We start from the raw sequence: 19374 nt of genomic DNA, 5'->3' as shown, positions 1-19374 counted from the left end.
TTTTTTCATCTCATTTATTTTTCTTACTGAGTTATACTATTGTTTGTAAATGTGCAGATATTGACTTGTACATGTAATAATAAAGCCCAAACATTCAAGTAAAATTTGTATAATTTATTTTTTTATGGTAGTGGGTATGTGTGTTAAATAATTACAGATGTTTCTTTTTTTTTTTTTTTTCAAACAAACTGATCCAACTCATTCTCCTCGTTTTCATCAGTTCCAACGCGCATGTAACCGCCACTGCCGCCCTTGGAGGAAGGGACTCCTCCAAATTTGACTTTCCATTGTTCACGGATAAAAGCCTGCTTCTTGGTCCTCAACTGTTCACGGATTGCTTGCTCTCTTGCCAACTCGGACGCATCCTTGACACAGGGTCTCTCCCACCGCTTCAGCAACAGACTTGAGAAGACGACGCTAACACTTGAGAAGGCCATCATCAGACCTGCCACCATTGGATGGAGATGATAGCCCCAAGGCAAAAACACACCCATGGCCACAGGAACACCCAAGATGTTGTACACACAAGCCCAGCCAAAGTTATACCGGATTCGTCTAAAGATGGTTCTGCACAGGTCAATCGCAGCAACTACATCTGTCAAATCCCCGCGCATCAGGACCATATCTGCAGCCTCCATCGCAATATCTGTACCTGAAACCAATGCAATGCCCAAATCTGATTGTGCAAGTGCAGGAGAGTCATTGATACCATCTCCAACCATGGCCACACGATGACCCTGAGATTGTAATGTCGAAACGATCGTAGTCTTCCCATTGGGAGAAACACCTGCATGCACTTCTTGAATACCACACTCAGATGCAATCACTTGAGCGACCAAGGGCTGATCACCTGTGACCATCGCCACTTGAATACCCATCTGCTGTAACTTTGCAACTGTCTTGGCTGCCTCAGGTTTGATCTTGTCTGACAATGAAATGAATCCGACAAAGATATCATTAATGCTGACCAAGACAGTTGTACGACCCGCACGTTCTTGGTGTGTTTGATCTGCTGCAAGACTAGCAGGCAATTGAATCTGACGATCATGAAGCCAAGATTTGTTTCCGACCACGACATGATATTCCTTAAGAGATGGTAATGTGACTGTGCACGCGATGCCCTTGCCGGTACTGGCGGCGAAATGAGAGACAGTAGCATTAAAAGTAGCCACATTCAGCTGTGTCTGCGCATAGAGTCCGATCGCACGACCCAGTGGATGCTCAGATACTGACTCTGCAGAACCAATGATCGTCAACAACTCCTCGTCCGTCAAAGAATCCAAAGAAGAGACTGCAGAAGAAGAAGGAGATGGAGTTAATGGTCCAGTAGTTGCAGCTGTCGGCTTTTGAATGCTCCAGCTGGCTACTTCCAATTTCCCAAGGGTCAAGGTACCAGTCTTGTCAAACACAACTTTTGTGATCTTATGAGCCGCCTCCAATGCAACACCACTCTTGATTAGGATTCCATTTTGCGCACCAACCCCAGTTCCAACCATGACTGCCGTCGGTGTTGACAGACCTAGCGCACAGGGGCAAGCGACTACAATGACTGAGATGCATAACTTGAGACAGGCCACAAACTTGGATGATTCCATCATAAACATTTCTGGCAGCTGAGCTGGGACCATCGTATGTGAGACGATCATCCAGACCACAAACGTTAACGCAGCTAAAAAAATGATTGCAGGGACAAAGTATCCTGAGATCATGTCCGCATACGCTTGAATCGGTGCTTTTGACGTCTGTGCATCCTCCACTAACTGCACAATCTGAGCCAATGCAGTCTCGGACCCAACTCGAACGGCCTCCATATCAAAGGCTCCAAGGCCGTTCACAGTGCCTCCAATAACCATAGATCCCACATGCTTGTTGATAGGCTCGGCCTCTCCTGTAACCATGCTCTCATCCACGGTCGACTCACCCGAGACTACTACTCCGTCTGTTGGGATCTTGTCTCCTGGGACAATCTTGATCAAATCACCCTTTTGGACCAATTCAGATGGAATTTGTTTCTCAGAGATACGCTCACCAGTCTTGGGATCCAATACGTAGATGGTGCAGGTGGATGGAGTCAAGCACATGAGTTTGGAAAGAGCTACCGAGGTCTTACCCTTGGCCATGTTCTCCAAGTACCGACCAAATGTCACGAATGCGATCAACATGCTGGACGTATCAAAGAAAACTGTGGCCTTGTGTGCAGTATCAAACATGGAGTAAATCATCGAGAAACTGGAGAATGTAAACGCAGAGAGGGTGCCCAACGAGACCAAGACGTCCATGGTGGCCACACCATGCTTGATTGACTTGTATGCGCTCACCATGAATCGTCGTCCGACACCAAATTGTACAGGAATGGTCAAGATACAAGCCAAGACATCTCCAAGGACTAGGTTAAACAGTACTGGGATATTATATAAGGACAGGCCCCAGCTAAACATTGGCAAGATCATGGAGATGATAAAGACCGGGACTGCAAAGGTGAGACTTGCAAACAAGGCCCGTCGCCATTCGTTGATTTCTTTGGTCCTTCCAAGAGACTCGAGCTGTGCATTATGAGATCGCTCTGCCAGCAGAGCATCAAATCCCATATCCTCGATCCTCTCGACAATATCTCGGACACCCAAGACAGTGTTGTCATATTCAATCTTGGCAGCCTGAAGAGTCAAACTGACAGAGGCAGATAGGATTCCAGGCATCTTGCGAAGCTCTCCTTCGATCGTGTTCACACAGGATGCACAGGTCATACCAAAGATCTGAAGATCAACTGTATTGGTCCGTTGCTCAGCAATAGGAGTTGCTTCAAACCCAATGTCATCAATCATATCAGCAATTTCTCGAGGTGTTGTCTGACCCTCAATATATTCAATAGTCGCCCGTTCGGCCAGAAGAGCTACTTTAATCGATACAAGGCCAGGTGTATTTTTGAGAGATTTTTCGATCGAAGCCACGCAGGACGCACAGGTCATACCTTGAACAGACAATTGAGCAGTTTTGATTTTTGTTGATGTTGATGGATTAGATGATTGATCGATCGCTTCTGATAAGGTCGCATGGGATACTAATGCCACTGTTGTTGTTGTTGTTGTCAAGGGATGTTTTGATGATGAAGGAGAAAAAGAGGAAGTGACCCGGACGTTTGGAATAGGTGTTTTTGGTGATGCAACATAACTGTTATTGTTGTTGATAGCAGATATGGGTGTTGTTGATGAGATTGTAGAAGGAAGAGAACTGGTATCAAACGGTACGTCAAATCCACAATCCTCGATAGCTTCTTTGATCATAGCAGGCGAAATCTGAACAGGATCATATTCAACTTGGGCCTGCTCTTGTTTCAATGAGACTTGGACTTTAAGAATACCAGGTGAAGTTGAGAGAACAGATGTAATGGCGTTCACACAAGACATGCAAATCATGCCCAAGACTGGTAATGTAATGTTGCCCTGTTGTTGTTGTTGTTGTTTATCGGCCGCTAAGGACTCTTCGACTCGTTGTTCAAACTCATCCCAGTCATCAGCTCCATCGAGCAACAAGAGATGTTGATCTTCTGCAACCATGACTGCAATTTATAATTCAATGGTAGAATGCGTCTATTGGAAGTTGATTAGAAGGCAATGTTATAGTAAGCCCTATAAATATAAATATAAAAAAAAAAAAAAAAAAAAAAACTTTGCACACACACACATCCTTTCTCCAACAATGGACAAATGCGAAATGAATTTAAAATTGTGAAGGCTTACCAGCGAGTCTTTTTGTTGTAGCTGTTGCTGTTGCTGCTGTTGCTGTTGCTTGCTATTGCTGTTGCTGTTGCCTGTATCTGTTGTAAGTGTGTGTAGGTAGCGATTGTGTTGAGAGTGAGGAGACGAGTGTGAGGATGTGAAGATGTGAGGGTGTGAGTGTGAAAGAGTCGAGCGAAGGAGTGTAAGTGTGAAGAGAAGGGAGTAAAGAATGAAGAGTAAAGAGTGAAGAGGTTGATTATTGGATTGAGACTTGGACTAAAAAAAGGCTAGAACCTGTCCTTCCAATGAGCAACAAGCAAAATAATATCTAAAAAAGCTCTTTTTATTCCAACGGCTAATTCCTCAAAAAAGAAAAAAAAAAAAAGGTGTCTTGCTTTAACGATAAAGGGAGGTGTGAGAGTGTGGGAGTGTAAGTTTAGAGGAAGAAAGAGAGAAAGAAGGAGAAGGAGAGGGATGAGGAGGAGATAAAAAGTATCAGGGATGGGATCGTACCCTTTGGGAAAACAATTGTTGCTGTCAGGTTTGGATTAGTCAGGGTCAGTAAAGCGGTAATTCAAACAGGCAACATCTTTTATGAAATTCATGCCCAGCATCATCTCTCTCTTCATCTCCTTTTCTGAGATATCTTACTGTCAACTGTACACTTCATTTCGTACACACACATTCTCACACTCGAGCAACCTTGTGTCCATTTGCCACATGAAGAAGGATTTACGATTGATGTTGTGTGCAACAAGTTTTTTTTTTTTTTTTTTTTTTTTTTTCACTAGATCTTTGAATTGTCCTAGGGGGGTCTAGGGGATTTTTATGCTCCCTGTCCGTGGCATGGATGTGTTTCTGATCGATAACTAATAAATTGGTTTTTTATTTACCTTCCCCCTTTCTGACACACTCATCGCTTACGGAAAAAAAATTTACTGACCCTTTCCTCATTAATTTAATTTCTCTCCTGACCAATGACGGATGTGTTTGAGCTTTTGGCAATGACCATGATGAAAATTTCTCATACAGTAATAGAAGGCAACACAACATTGTCAACCTTGTCGAATTGTCAAGAAAATTGAGCTGCTCTTTATCCAATAACCAACAGTTGATATTCCATTGACGCCTTCAAAAAAAAAAAAAAAAAAACGCAGCGAAATGTATATATATCATTCATGTGTAGATAGTGTAGATAGCGTATGAATATTCATATAAATATTATAGAAGATGGATTAATATTTTACTAATTTATATAAATGTCCTATCATTTGAGCAGAGTCAATAAGCAAGACTTCCTTCTGTTTTATGTTCCTCCTTACTATCATCTTCAATCCTCGATTCTTTTACGCGACATTTTTGCGTAATACTATCATCATGTAAAAATCTCAATGAAATGTAATTTTAATATCATGGGCTGGAAGAAGGTCTGGATAAACAACTAAAAAGAAGATCCAGATGTTCGATCCCAATTCACTTCAAACTGAACTGTTACTGGTGAGACATGCAATTAAAGGATTTATTACAATATTCCTATATTTGCTTACACCTTTACAATATATCCACTAATCCCTATCTGCATGTCTCAGCATGCAATTGAAGGAAATTTGTTATCAGATGAAGCTTAGTTTTAACCTAATCTGGCCTGATCTCTGAAGAAAAAAAAAAAAAAAAAAAAAAAAAAAGACAGATGAAAGCGCCCGAATGGGTGTATTTAATCTTGTGTATGTGTGAATAATGTGTTTAGGTGCGTCGAAAAGTAAAAAAGTTCCTTTAAATCTTACAATATTGTCCTCGTCATTTGGTCATGCACATATTGTAAAAATATATTGATTGAATTGGAGGCCAGAAACGAGAAAATAATTGAATAAAAAAAAATTGTAGGCTCCAATCGAAATGGACTGTCCCTCTAAGAGTTCGCTATCTGCAAGGCTTTCTCTACATGCAGAGTCATATACTGAGTATCATCTGACTTAAGCCACTTCAAATTGACACAACAAAGCAATAACCAGCTGACATTCATTCATATGGATGGTACCAAATACCATTTCCATTCACCGGACAAGAAACCAACCAGCCTTAACCGCAAGGCTGAGATTATAAATTGGCTGAGATCTCATGACATAGAAATACCATCAAGTACGCGAGGGGATGGCATTGAACCAACAAAGCGGGAGCTTCTTGAGTATCTCAAAACGATCGAGCATCAACCGAGGTACACTGTTCGGGATATCGCATTTGAAAATGGTGACCACTGGATCATGAAGACCCCACCTTACCATTGCGAGCTTCAACCCATCGAGATTATTTGGGGGGTCATTAAGAATATGGTGGCATACAACACTCTTGGATTGATGACTGCCGAAACTCTCACTATGATGCTGCATTGTAAATCCAATTTTACGTGCGGTTTTCGGTGATGTGCATCCAGAGTCCAGTTCCCAGGCGTAAGTCTTTTTTTCGTCAAATCAACCTGGTTTTTGCTGTATTTAATTGTCAGCCCCTGAACAAAGCTCTCCTTGCTGTACCTTAGAGCAATGAAGGTGCCCGTTCCTTCCTATTACACACAGACCCTTTTCCCGGACGAGCAATGGTCAGTTTAAGGGCTGGTCACCATGGTGTCTGAAGGCAAACGTGACAACTCTTCTCTCGCCCTTCTGAAGAGTGATAAAAGAAAGCTATTTCACCTTCAGAAGCTTGCGCTAGATTTGCTCCTCGTCAATGGCGCGACGAAGCCCAAAGTTCATGGGATTCTAGTGCAAGGTAAGAGTAAAATCTTTAAAACTTGATGTTATGCCTTGATTCTCCATGCACATTTACTAATAACAATAAAACACACCGTCTTTACGACTTCAGAGGGCATGATGGAATTTTTCGTGCTTAGTTTGGAGTATGAAGCCCTCTATATTGTAAAGGAAATAGGGAAGTTTACTTTTCCAAGAGACAACACGACTTTCCGATACATTGAGGAGGGTCTAAATATCTTACTAAAAGCACGGGTATGTATTTCATTGATTTGTCAGGTTTATGTTAGCTACAGTCATTGTATCACTGAGAGAACTAATATTTCTATTTGCTTATCATTAAGGAAATTCTCGAGGAGATGAGTGAAAAAGTCAATGCGGAGGTCACCCTGCCTTTGACGAATATTGTACCAACAAACATCATAGAGCGGGAAGGGAATATACGCAAGGATTGGATGCGGCCTTCTTTTGACTTTAGAAAAGGCTGAATAAAGTTCATGCAGTTTGGATTATGAGGACTCCTCCATATCATTGCGAGCTCCAGCCTATTGAGTTAATCTGGGGTGTTGTAAAAAACTGGGTGGCTTACAAAATAACCGGATCGATGACTGCCGATCAGCTTATCCAGATGCTGAAGGAGCTCTTCCGCAATGTTCAAGTCAAAACTTTCGTTTCTGCCTGGAAAAAAACCCTTAGTTTTGCCCACAGATACATGCAAGAAACTCGCAGTCAGATTTCTGAGACGGCTGAGGTGGATGAAGGGCTGGAACAAATTTTCCCTCCGGTTGATTTTTCTGAGGCCACATTCGACAGACTTTTCGGGGCTGGCGCCGCCAGAGGCCCTTAATTGAGCCAATGGAAGATGGCGATATAGGAAATTTTTAGTATAAATAACTTAGTTTAGGTCTTTTTGTTGGTTTTCTTTCTTCACAATTCCTATCCAAGACATATTCCAATAAATAAACTAACAATCAGTTAGCTTCAAGAGCACGTTGATCCGATGCCGGCATACCGACTCTTAGCTCCCGAGGAAATAGATGAAAACGTTGATTCAATGCCGACTTCACCCTCGGTCCGTTTCTACCGACATCAACATAGCCTGTAGATGCACTGCTCCAGCCTCGCTCCTCCTGAACATTTGATTTCCTAGTTCCGCTCATATTGTCCCAGGGGCAAGACATTGTCTTAAGCAACAAGCCGAGTTTTGTCACTCTCATCTTCGTAACACTTTTAAAAAAACTTCCGCACCACTTTATTAAACCTCTTCAGACAAAATGGCCATCAACTCATTCATTTTCGAAAGCATGGTATGCCAATTTCCAATTGGCGAATGACCAAGCCCAAAGGATCTTACCATTTTCCATTTCGTCGAATGGATCGCCAAAGAAAACTGTATGGGCCGTAGTGCTAAAAGCTTCGGCAACATTATTACAAGGATCAAGAAGATGACGCGACCAAAAAATAACGATTCGGTCGAGAATATGATTTACAAGGAGAGCTACTTGTAGACATAAAAACAAGAAAAATCAGAGGTTACCTGGAGGGGGTATGTATCGAATAAATTAACGTTGAACCAACGAATTGATCCGATTTGACTAATGATTCCAATATTAATAAAATAATAACAACTAGTCTAACGAGTCTGACAAGACTAAAAAGTCTGAGCCTGTCAACCGCCTCACTGGGGAAGGCGAGAGGAGTAGCCAGGTCACGGATAGATTGGTCTTGAAAGGAGGTTTCGACGTGTCTTCTCTCCTCATGGAGGTACGAGAAGAGCTCGTTAAACTTGAGGAACAGCGCCAGGGAACGCTCCTCTCTTCACATGATATTCTGTGAGTGCTTTTTACAACCATTTATTTCATTGCTTGAGAATACACCGAAGGTCGTGACGCTAATACAATTCTTACTGTGATTTCAAGCTCCATAAACTTCATTTTTACAAAAGAATTATGGAAAAGTATTGTCCAAAAGACAGGCATGGTATGATCCTTAGCCACTTTTTCAAGGCTACAACGACCGTAGCCTTGAGTGAGCGGGATTTGGCTTTTTCCAAATTCTGCATGGAGAAAGCAGCGTCAAACTCTGCTCCCGAGTACAACGCCTGTCTCAAAGAGGGTTGGGAAGGAGCAAGTGAAATGCTCTTGAGTATTTTCACCAAGCTTGGCGAGGACGCATTGTTTTGGAAGTCGCCTCGCAAACTAAACGAGCTGACGTACAGCATGCTCTACGTCAGGCCCTACCTCTATGCCATCACGTCGACATGGGGATTCTGGTGAGTAGTAGACCTGTCAGTTCTTTGTTCTTCGTTCATTTCTGCGGGATATTCACATGTTGTTTCTTCACTCTTGGTATAACACGCCTCCGCTTCCAGCGATTACGAATTCCCAACGGCGAAATACTATAAGGAGCGCTTTAGAGCAGATAACTTGGTTATGGCCAACGATCTGCCTCTACTCATAGTGGAGGTGAAGCTCCCAGGCATCACTCAAAAGCTCCTTGATAAAGGAAGTTGCTTTCTGAAATGAAGCTGGCACTAGATCTATTATTTCTCATATAAAATACATGTCTTGTTTACATAAAATGTATATTACTTTTACATGAGCACACATATTAATTTTTATGTGACGCGTGTACTGTGAAATATGCAACACTAATCCTCAAACCATGAGGCAAATAATGCCTCCATTGACACATCCCTTGCAAAAGTTCTGCAAACGTGTTATACAATGTTGGGCTCAAACCTTTGAGGAAGGCTCCACTATCACGCGCACCCCGAGCCACAACTCAGTGTTAATTATCAGTATAAATAGTCCACTACGTTATAGCTAAATAAACCATCCTTTGACCTCCGATTCCACCTAAGATCACCTTTGATTGTTACTATTTACATGTGCTAAGAATATTGTTTAAGGGACGTGGAGTAGTCAATAGCATGTGGCAGTGTTCAGGTGTTTATACAGTATCAGATGGGTTCACTAGGCTCGTCACCAGCCTGAGGACGAAGTTCATGTGCACATGCACGTGCTGGAAGCCAAATGTGGCTTGCTCTTCTCTCTCACAGGCTGGGACTTGACATTTTGGCTTAAAAAAATTTCTTAAGTCGCAGGAAAGGCTTTTATTTTGTTAAACAAAGTTTGCAGATCACAAGAAAATGGCCTACATGTGAAGCATGCTATTGTTTTTCTTGCTCTCATTTCACAACCTCATTTATTCATTACGAAATTTACCTCCCATCATTCTCATCTTAAAAAAAAAAAGCTCCCTGTGGTGTAAATGACTTGGAAATAAAAAAAAAAAAAAAAAAAAGAGCCTTTCCTGTGGTGTGTTCAACTTAGACCTCCAGCCAAAATGTCACGTTTGGTCCCAGAGAAGTGTCTGCAGGAGCATGCCACGTTTGCCTTTCGGCGTGTGCATGTGCACATGAACTTCGCCCTCAGGCTTGCACAAAACCAATATTATTGAGTCCATTCTTAACGTCCAAATGCCAAGTTTTTTCTTTATTACTCTCAAGCAATGAACTAGACTTTATGGGGCAACTAATATAATTGCTGGGATATCTACTTGATCATCCTCCTCTTTTTCTTCATTGCCATCTTTTCTTTCTTTGCTGTCATTCTCCCCATCCTTCCTAAAGTTTGACGCGTCAAGGGTTTTCTCCAAAGCATAATTTTGCTTAGATATCACCAAGAAAGCACTGATACAAAAAAATTATTATTCGCGTTTGAACACTTACAATATCAGTAACAGCTTCTTGTTCTTGGAATGAGGGAGTATTTGACTTGTACATAGTGGGATGAATGTAGGGTGAATGTGTGCATACTTTCGATTGTGTGGTGAAAACAAGAGAGTTAAAGAGAATGAATAGTGTTTGTGTATTTAAATAATACATGTTACGTCACACTTGGAGGCCAATTTAATCTTTAATCGCATGGCGTCTTGTGCAACAAGAAAAACACACACAGCATAGCCCAACCATGAAATAAAGGAACAAATTTATCAATTGTCGCTCCTTTCTTTAACTTGCTTCACTTCATTTTTGCACTCTCCTCTTTTCACTTTTTTCTTATTTCTCCCCAGTTTTGCTCCTTTCACATATCTTCTCCTCTTCCTTTTTCATTTATTCCAAGCCTTCATTCATTGCCTTTCCTTTCCTTTCCTTTCCTTTTTTTTTTTTTTCTTTTTTTCTTTTTTTCTTTTTTTCTTTTTTTCTTTTCCTCCATCTTCATCTCCATTGTCACAATTTTGAACCATCCTGCTACTGACTTACCATACTTAACATTTTGATCAAACTTTTCCTGTTTTCTGTCCTCCGTCCATTTACGCCCTTGTTTTTAAACAGTTTTGAAATCACAATGGGAAGCGGAACAACAACACCAAATGGTCCATCTAGACGTGGTTCGATTGAAAGAGAAAGAGAGGTTGAGAAAGAGCCAACCAACCTAAAGATTTATTGGATGGAGAAGCAGCGCCTTTTTCTGTAAACATTCTTTCCAATCGTTCAGTTGATGAACTCAAGCAAGCCATCTATTCGCCTGCTAGATTTGGTGATATCCCACCGGAGAAGCTCACTCTCAAGCTCATCCCCGGCGGCACAACGAAGAAAGGATTGGAAACATTATCCGAAGAATCGCTTGTAGTGCTCGATGAACTTGAAGAACTCAGCACTTATTTTCCAAAAGGTGCAGCAAAAGGTTGCATTCACATCATTGTCAAGCTGCCGCCGCCAGGTATGTATTTAGCTCTTGATGGACTGATGGCTGTTGATATTTTTAATTGACGAAGCTTATTGTCATTCATGACGTCATTGATTTGACTTGATGTAATTCAAAAACAGCTCTTTATGTTTGAGATGTATCATGGCTAAACTATCTAACCAGGGGCGGCTTTGGATTTCTTTATAAAAAGAATTTGAAAAATCGCCCCATGGTTCGTGCCTATACTCTGACTCTCACTGTCCTCTCGCGAGTCTTTTTATTTGAGCTTATTTCGGCTCCCCACTGCCCTATCGCATACAAGTACTTTTATCAAGGCCCTATCTAACTATCCTCTTGTTTATTTATTGCATGGATTTTAAACAGCCCCAAGAAGTCCAAAAAGGAACCTAGAAGACACAGAAGACGGAGATTCAGAAGGTGAGTTCATCCCACTCATAGTTTTGATGATTCTTGAGAAAGTTTGTTTATTTCATACTCACGTCAGTCTCGCTATTCTTATATGCTCAAAGAGCACTCTACTAAGCGCCTTCGCCCCTCGGAACCCCGAGAAGTTTATACTTTAACCAATGGGCAAACAGTATCTCTACCCAAGTTCATGACAGATATGCTCAATAGTACCGACTTCCAGCCGGAAAGTCGCTTGAACTTCTCATCACTGAAGGATGTTAAGGTGGGCGAAGAGGTCGAGATAAAAAGCCTTGGTCGTAGCCCAAAGTTCTTTGGATTAGCTAGTCAGAAGCTCCTTGTTACCGAGCAGATGATGGAATTATGGGAAGCGATGACCGAGTCTAAGTTTCCGTATACAAAATGTTTGTCTGGCCCCATGGGAGTCGGGAAGTCCTATATAACTTGGTTTCTTGCCGCTAAGGCATATGCTCACGGCTGGCCAGTTCTTTACATCGCTGACGCAAGGGATCTTGCTGAATGTTCAGAAGAAGATGACGCATCATCAATGATTTGTCAGAGCTTCCTAGATCTCAATAAGGATATCTTGACTGTAGAAGTTCTCTCCATCATGGCAAACCTTGAAAGCAAGAAATCACTTGTTTCAGCTGTTGCTAGGCATATAATACGCTTATTCCGACGAGGACTTCAAAAGACCCTCTTCATCGTCGATGAGCATGGTTCTTTGGTTTCTGGCGACAAAGCAGCAACAGAGAGGTTTCTTGACTTGGCTCCTCTGGGTAACTTCAACACTTGGATGACAAATGGTGGTGGAGTATGTGTTGTGTTTACGGGCACTGCGCATGGCAAGTTTGAAAGGACTATGCTCAGGGACCCAGACTTTTATCTCGTTTATGTCGGGCCTTTGTCGCCAGACACGTTCGAAAAACTATTTAAAATTGTCATTGCTCACCTCGACTTGACAACTCAAAGGAATCTCGAGAGTCGTAAGAACACTGTTATTGGGTTTACCAACCGAGTACCGGACGATTTGGTCAGCTTGATTGATTCAATAAAACGCATAAAAGGAGAACAGCTCACGGTGGAGCAGATCGACAGCGGCTTAATAGCACACAACAAAGCATGCTTCGATTTCTATTCCAATGCGGCATCAACTTATTTCGACGCGCTCCAAGGATTCCGGAAGGATATAACTATCCTAGCGCTGACAAAAATGTTCTTACCTGGACGTAAGGACGCACAATGTGGATCTTTTGGATGGGAGTTCCTTGATACAGGGATGGTTTATCAGACGAATAATGAGAACAATGAGCCTGAATATCGTCCCATTAATCACCCTGCACTAAAAGCGATATTGGATTTATACAAAGCCATCCCATTGCCAGACGCTCTTCGACGTGCACTTGCTTCTGGTTATTTAAATGGGAACCACTTTCAAGAGGCCCTATTTCGGGAGCTTATTAGAGGAGAGTCTCATACATTCCAGTCAACGGATCTTGCAGGCAAATACAAGATGGATATTATTTTCAATATCTCGGGATACGAGCTAATAGGAACGCCACCAAGGATGCTTGAAACTATAGGAGAAGATGGCAAAAAGATCCTGATAAACGGAGGCTCGTATGCACGATTCGATTTTATATTGGGCTACATGTTCATCCAAGTGTCGGTTAGTTCGTTCACGGTCCATAACGACCCAACAGGTTCAGTATACATTGACAAGGCATTTTCGAAAAGGGAAGCCACAGGTAAGAGCCAGATTGAGGAATATTTGGATGCTGCATTTGGTGGTGTTCACCAAGCAACTATGACTGAAAGCATTGAGAATAAAAGGGTTGTCAAGAAGTTTGCGGTCACAAGAGATGGAAAGCCCTGCAATGACTTTCAAATTGTCTACATCTGTGGTGGAAATAAAGCTGATAAAAATGCAGAGCCTCCTAATCACACAGGCAAAGTCACCGAATATCCTCAAGTCAGACAAATATGCTTCAATGAACTCAAGTCGAAGTTATTTCGGGCTTATATGTCGTAGTCACCTAAATCAACTCGAAATTTTGGACAGTCAATAAAAGACTTGTATTATACATCTGCATCACAAAAGGCGCTATTTCAATCGCCATTGTCAATCCACTCAAGTATCCATTCATTCATTCATAGCTATGGGAGCTGTTCTGTTCAAAACTGTGAATCCGTTTCATTGTTCCACCTCGGTGAAATGTTTAGCCGGGGACGACTTTGGATTTCTTTATAAAAAGAATTTGAAAAGTCGCCCCATGGCCCGTGCGCGCCATAGAGATCCTCGCTCACTTGTTAAGGCGACTGTTCGGTGCTTGTTGGTTTTCCAAATCTGCTCTGATTTCACCGATTGAAGTGGTCAGTAAGACATCACTTCCACGGCCTAGTGCGTTGCCACTATGACAATATTTTGGTACCATTGCAAAGGCGCCTGAAAAAGTCCACTATGTTTGTCGGTTTAATGATTTTCACCTGTGAATTCTGTGTGCCACTATCGTATGTTAGTATATATTATTAGCTCAGTAGCATGATGGAGGATATCTCACCTACATTTAAAGACAGAATGAGGTGACCACTCGTTTTGTTTGATTGCATAGCTGGTCTTCCATGGTGTAGTTGATTTGACTTGTGGGTCAAATGAGGTGGCTAGAATTTCCTTTTTAGACAAATGCGTCAATTGAGAATGTCAAGAGATTCTTCACGTACGTATATATATATGGTGAAAGATAATAGGGTAGAGCTATAGAATAGAAAATATAAAAAATTTCAATTGAAATGTGCTCTTAGCCAATCATAGTTTTAGATTTATAGAAAACCTTGACATCTCGTCCTTAGTGAAGGGGGAGTGTACACTATTCTGCATCAGCCACACAAAAAAGAAAAATGGTGCCAGAGCATTGTGTTCCTCCACCCAAAAAGCATTCATAATCATTTTATAAAAATATGTAACATATATTTATTGCTACTACTATCATTATTGTTGTTGTTGCTATTATTCCTTTTAACAATAATGAACACTTGCCTCGAACCTACATGTAACTGTGAACAAAAAGAAAAAAAAAATAAAGCAGTTTAAATACAAATGCTCTTAAAACTTCTTCCTTTTTTGTCATTTTGTCCTCATTCGATCCATGAAATATGAATCCAGAAAATAATAAAAAGAGTCGCGTCAGGAACCATCTGCGTATTGACAGTTCTGATAAGCTTTATCATCACCGGTTATTGCCTTAGACTGGTGCCAGCTTGGGTCTCATCGTGCGCGACTCTTTCCTCTTTCCTCAAATATATTGATCCCGTTCTCTCTCTCTCTTTTTTTTTTTTTTTTTTTTTTTTTTTTTTTTTTAATAAGGGATAATCATAGATCATAGTCAAAGGTTATGGTGTTCTTTTATTTTACTTACAGATCAGATGAGACGGGGGGTTAGATCAAAAGAAATAACAGTAGAAAGAGCCTGAAGAGATAGTAATGGGAAACAGTAGAGATGATGAAGAAGAAAAGGGTTTGAAGGAAGAGGAAGGAAAAAGTGATCAAACGAGAAATAATGGTGCTTTTTACTCTTTTAAAAAAAAATTTTTTTTTCAAAACAAAATTAACGCCACAATATTTATTAACAGTCAAACCAAACGGCTTGCTCGTGTGAGATGATAGCCTTCATTTCAGAGCCACACGCTTTGTAATGGATGCATGGTATGCTTTAGTACTCGGAGTACTTTTGATCATCCGCTGTACTTCATGTTTAACGTCATCAGAGCACAACAGAGCAGCAGCAGCAGCAACAACAACAACAACAACAACAACAACAACAAAAAAGGTCAACAGGACAACTACTTCTTTGTCGAGCTTTCATGTATGTATATATTTATGTAACAGTACATTATTCATTTTATCCTTGATAGGCATGCATTGAACTATATCCTACTGCTGACTACTTGTATAGTATATACATAGTCTTCCCCTGATAATAATAAAAAAAACGATAACAATAATTAAAGAGTTGACTAATTATCAGATTGGACTTCATTTCTCTTTTTTCTTATTATCAATTAGGCACGAAATGGTAGCCTAGACTGGCCTTTAAACAATAAACTCAGACAAAGATGGAGCTCATTTCATTTCGTTGTTCTTGATGTTCGTTTGTACGCCCGCTTGAATATATTTTGTGTCAAAAAGAAAATCTTTTTTATTACTTCCCAACCCTCCTCAACAATGTAAACAAGAGTTTAAGCGAAAGTATGAGAAGATTTGTGTACAATTGTAAGCTGCATCATTTTTCATTATTGATCTGAAAGACAGAGAAATCAATTCAAAGAGCACAAGCCTCTCGGCGGTTCTTGATTCTCTGATCTCCCTACCCCCTTTCTTCATGGATGGAAATGAAATCATTGTGCTTTCTTCGCCTTTTCCCTTTGACTGACAGTTGATAGACTAAGAAAAGTCTTAGCATGGATGCGTCATGCATGCATTAGAAAACTACAAAGCTTTCATGTCCTGGACATAAAATTATCCTTAAGCTGCGGCATAAGCTCAAAACCTACTTCGAACAAGTGTGTACATGAAATATACACAAGGGCTAATCCAACTCCGAGGAAGAGGGGGAGAAAATGTTGTTTTGATAAACAGGAGAGATGATCTGCGAGCCTTTTTTTTTTTTTTTTTTTTTTTTTTTTCAAAAGCGTCTAAATAGAAAATTTGTTTGGCTCGGATGAGGTACGAGATTGAGCAAGGAGAGCCAAGTACTCGAACATGCGCATAGACCATTGGATCATGAACGATTCTCATCTCCAGCTGCTGTAGACTTTTTTTTTTTTTTTTTTTTTTTTTTTTACCCGGTCAATCTTTTCTCCCCTCCTTCAAAGTCCAGCCGACGATCTGTTTACGACCTTGGGGTACTCTTTTTTCTATTTACAAACCACAATATACTTTCTAGTTTCTTCATTCGAATTAACATAAAGGACTCTTAGATGAACAGTGCCACAACCAAACACTTACAGCATCATCCCTATCTACTGGCTAGGGCGGAATGAACGTGTATGCCAACAGAAGGAAGAAATATGAGATAAGCTTCAACATCATCAGCATTTCGCATCCTATCCTCAACGCCCCTCTTTGTTTGTGCTTTAGTTGATTAGTTCATGTGCTTTTTTCTTTTTTAGTGCTGCTTGTCAGTATCAACCCCTTTCATGTGTCCATTATCCATCTCATCTAGTATCCGCCCCATCATGGAGCTTCAACAGAAACAAAAAAAAAAAAAAAAAAAAAAAAAAAAAGAATGGTAGTAAGCTACAGTAAACATAGAGTAATAAAATAACATTATAGCAGTTCATTAATTGTTCTTTGCCATCAACCGCAACGGTTGTTTTTTAAAAAAAGAGTAGCGGGATCCATTTATTCATGGTTTCGGTGCTAAATCATCTGTCTTATTATCTTCTCAGTCTAAAAAAATATACTACTGACCGTCACCGCCATTTGCCGTGGGCTCTCATCGTCACTCTCCATGTTATGGGATGGTCCCTGAAAACCAAGTTATATAAACAATAGGCAACTTTGACAACGACAGTAAGAACAATACCAACAGACAAAAAAGATACAAAAAGATAACACCGACCACGAAAAAAAAAAAATAATAAAAATTGCCCACCCCACCCTCCTTTTCTTCCTCCCTTCTCCACTTTGACAAAGCTGACCAAGCAAAGAATTTTCTCCCCCTTGACATTCACACCTGAGGATTTTTTTTTTTTTTTTTTTTTTTTTTCTCGGCATTCACACGTCGAGAATTCTCATTTGATTCTTCGAATCCACACAAACCTTTTTTTTTTTTTTTTTTTTTTTTTTCACTTCTCACCTCATTTATCTTTTCTCACCACTTTTCATACTTTTTTTCTTTTTCTTCTTCTTTTTTCCTTCCTCTTTACCCAGCATTCTAAAACAACGACTCGTGTCATTCAAGGAACGCATTCATTTTCAACCTTTTATTAAAAATTTTAAAAACAAGCCTCCCACACAGCCCATGCCTCTCGCATCGTCTGTGCGACCTGTGGTCACGCAGGTTGCAATTCTCGTCATTGTCATCACTGTTTTGCTCTTCAGCACTGCTACAGTCTGGCAGCTAATGCCCAAGCTTCCAGACAACTCCAGGGACGGCCGCCCTCCAGGATGTATTTCTCGTGCTCGGTATATTACCGTTTTAGACAATCCTTTGGACCGTAATCGTGATAACGTCAACAATGACGACAATGATGGAATGTTCTCGTTCATTGAAGATAAGGCTGACCAAATTCATCTCACCATGAAAGAGCCTAATACGCCACCGGAATCACTTCCCTCTGACCGCTACGCTCAATACATTTACCAGGAAGAAATCCATTTTAGCGACAATTGTGGTGATGATAACGACGACAAGGATGATAAAATCCAATATAGCGAACGACCCAAACAAGTTCGAAGGACTATCATCTTGGGTGACACGCACGGAAACCTTAAGGAATTTAACAAGTTTATGGAAAAGTACAAGTATGATGCCGAAAAGGACGTGATCATTTTGGCAGGCGATCTAATCTCAAAAGGACCGCAGTCGCTTGAACTTCTCGACCGTGCCATTGAGGTTGGTGCCAAGTGTGTGCGCGGTAATCACGATGATAAGGTTATCCGGTGGCGTGGATATTTAGATAGCCTCAGTCCAAAAGAACGTGAAGCCCTTGAAGCCGAGGAGGACGTTGTTGACGATGATGATGATGACAATGATCTCATCCGCCAGCGCCATCATAGACACTCGGGTGTGGCGATCCCATGGGACCTAGACAAGAACTCGGAGCATTACCGCCTTGCTCGAGCCATGACCCGAGCACAGTACAACTACCTACGTTCCTGTCCACTTATTTTGACATTGCCGAGGGAGCTCTCTATTCACAATCTACCTACCCATGTGGTCCATGCTGGCATCGACCCACGTCGTGATATCTTGAGTCAACAACCATGGGTTCTGATCAATGTGCGCAACGTGCTCGATGACGGGACACCCGCACGTAAGAAGCGTTTTGGTCAAGGCTGGGCTCATGCGTTCAACCAGATGTACAGTCGCCGTCATGGTCATCGTAGGCCATCTTCGAGATTTGATTTTTTTGTAGTCTATGGCCATGATGCAGGACGATCACTTAATGTGATGGACCGATCAGTGGGCATAGACACTGGATGTATCTATGGACGTGAGTTGACCGGCTATGTACTTGAGACAGGCGAAATAATGTCAGTGCGCTGCACAGGAGTCCCAGAGTTTGCTAAAAAAGATTAATTTCTGCAAAACATGGAAATGATAAGCATTTCACATGCATGGCGATCTGACTCAGCCACGCCGCTAGGTTGCACAGCCGCTTGGACCCTCCCCTCCACATTCCTCTCTCCCTTATTTGTTTTATTTCCTTTTTGCACCCCCCCCCCCCCCCCCCCCCTTCCCATCTCTAACGCCTTTTGCGCTCAATTAAATACCACACGGCAGCACCAACAGTAACAACAGTAACAACAGCAACAACAACAATAGCAGTAACATCATAGCATCCATATAAGAAATATGCATCTTTTCATAGAGCCGTTCTAGTATTATACCACCTTTTCTCATTCATTTTAATTTTTTTGCTGTTTCTAAACATACCCTTCCCTATTGTCTTGTAGTGCAAACTGCTGTGATTAAAAATAAAGAAGCACAATCATATTGGCATATCAAGTCAGAAAAGAAGAGTTCATCAGTTTCTTGACATACGCGTTGCATAATAAACTGGGAAGAG

At 41.2% G+C, this 19374-nt stretch overlaps 3 protein-coding genes across 3 annotated transcripts; 2 read left to right on the top strand and 1 right to left on the bottom strand.

The window, feature by feature from the left end:
* Window positions 1-107: 107 nt before the first annotated feature.
* On the bottom strand, window positions 108-3853 carry BCR41DRAFT_235099 (hypothetical protein). The gene is made up of 2 exons (XM_022020100.1): window positions 3738-3853; window positions 108-3587 (listed from the first exon to the last, which is right to left on the bottom strand). The coding sequence occupies exon 2, from the start codon at window positions 3552-3554 to the stop codon at window positions 180-182; it is 3375 nt and encodes a 1124-aa protein (XP_021883850.1). The 5' UTR covers window positions 3555-3587; window positions 3738-3853; the 3' UTR covers window positions 108-179.
* A 6959-nt stretch (window positions 3854-10812) lies between these two features.
* On the top strand, window positions 10813-13414 carry BCR41DRAFT_348643 (hypothetical protein; the record flags this gene model as incomplete). The annotated part of the gene is made up of 4 exons (XM_022023331.1): window positions 10813-10855; window positions 10921-11187; window positions 11539-11592; window positions 11685-13414. Coding segments are annotated over 4 exons (2094 nt in total), but the record flags the coding sequence as incomplete, so codon positions are not given.
* A 4025-nt stretch (window positions 13415-17439) lies between these two features.
* BCR41DRAFT_348641 (Metallo-dependent phosphatase-like protein) lies at window positions 17440-18991 on the top strand. The gene has a single exon (XM_022023330.1). It carries the CDS (start codon window positions 17604-17606, stop codon window positions 18882-18884), a length of 1281 nt encoding a protein of 426 aa, XP_021883848.1. The 5' UTR covers window positions 17440-17603; the 3' UTR covers window positions 18885-18991.
* Window positions 18992-19374: the final 383 nt, after the last annotated feature.

Source organism: Lobosporangium transversale, assembly GCF_002105155.1.
Source record: "Lobosporangium transversale strain NRRL 3116 chromosome Unknown BCR41scaffold_8, whole genome shotgun sequence".
Taxonomy (NCBI): domain Eukaryota; kingdom Fungi; phylum Mortierellomycota; class Mortierellomycetes; order Mortierellales; family Mortierellaceae; genus Lobosporangium; species Lobosporangium transversale.
Note: the sequence above shows the minus strand (reverse complement) of the source record. Positions and strands in the feature narration are given on the sequence as shown.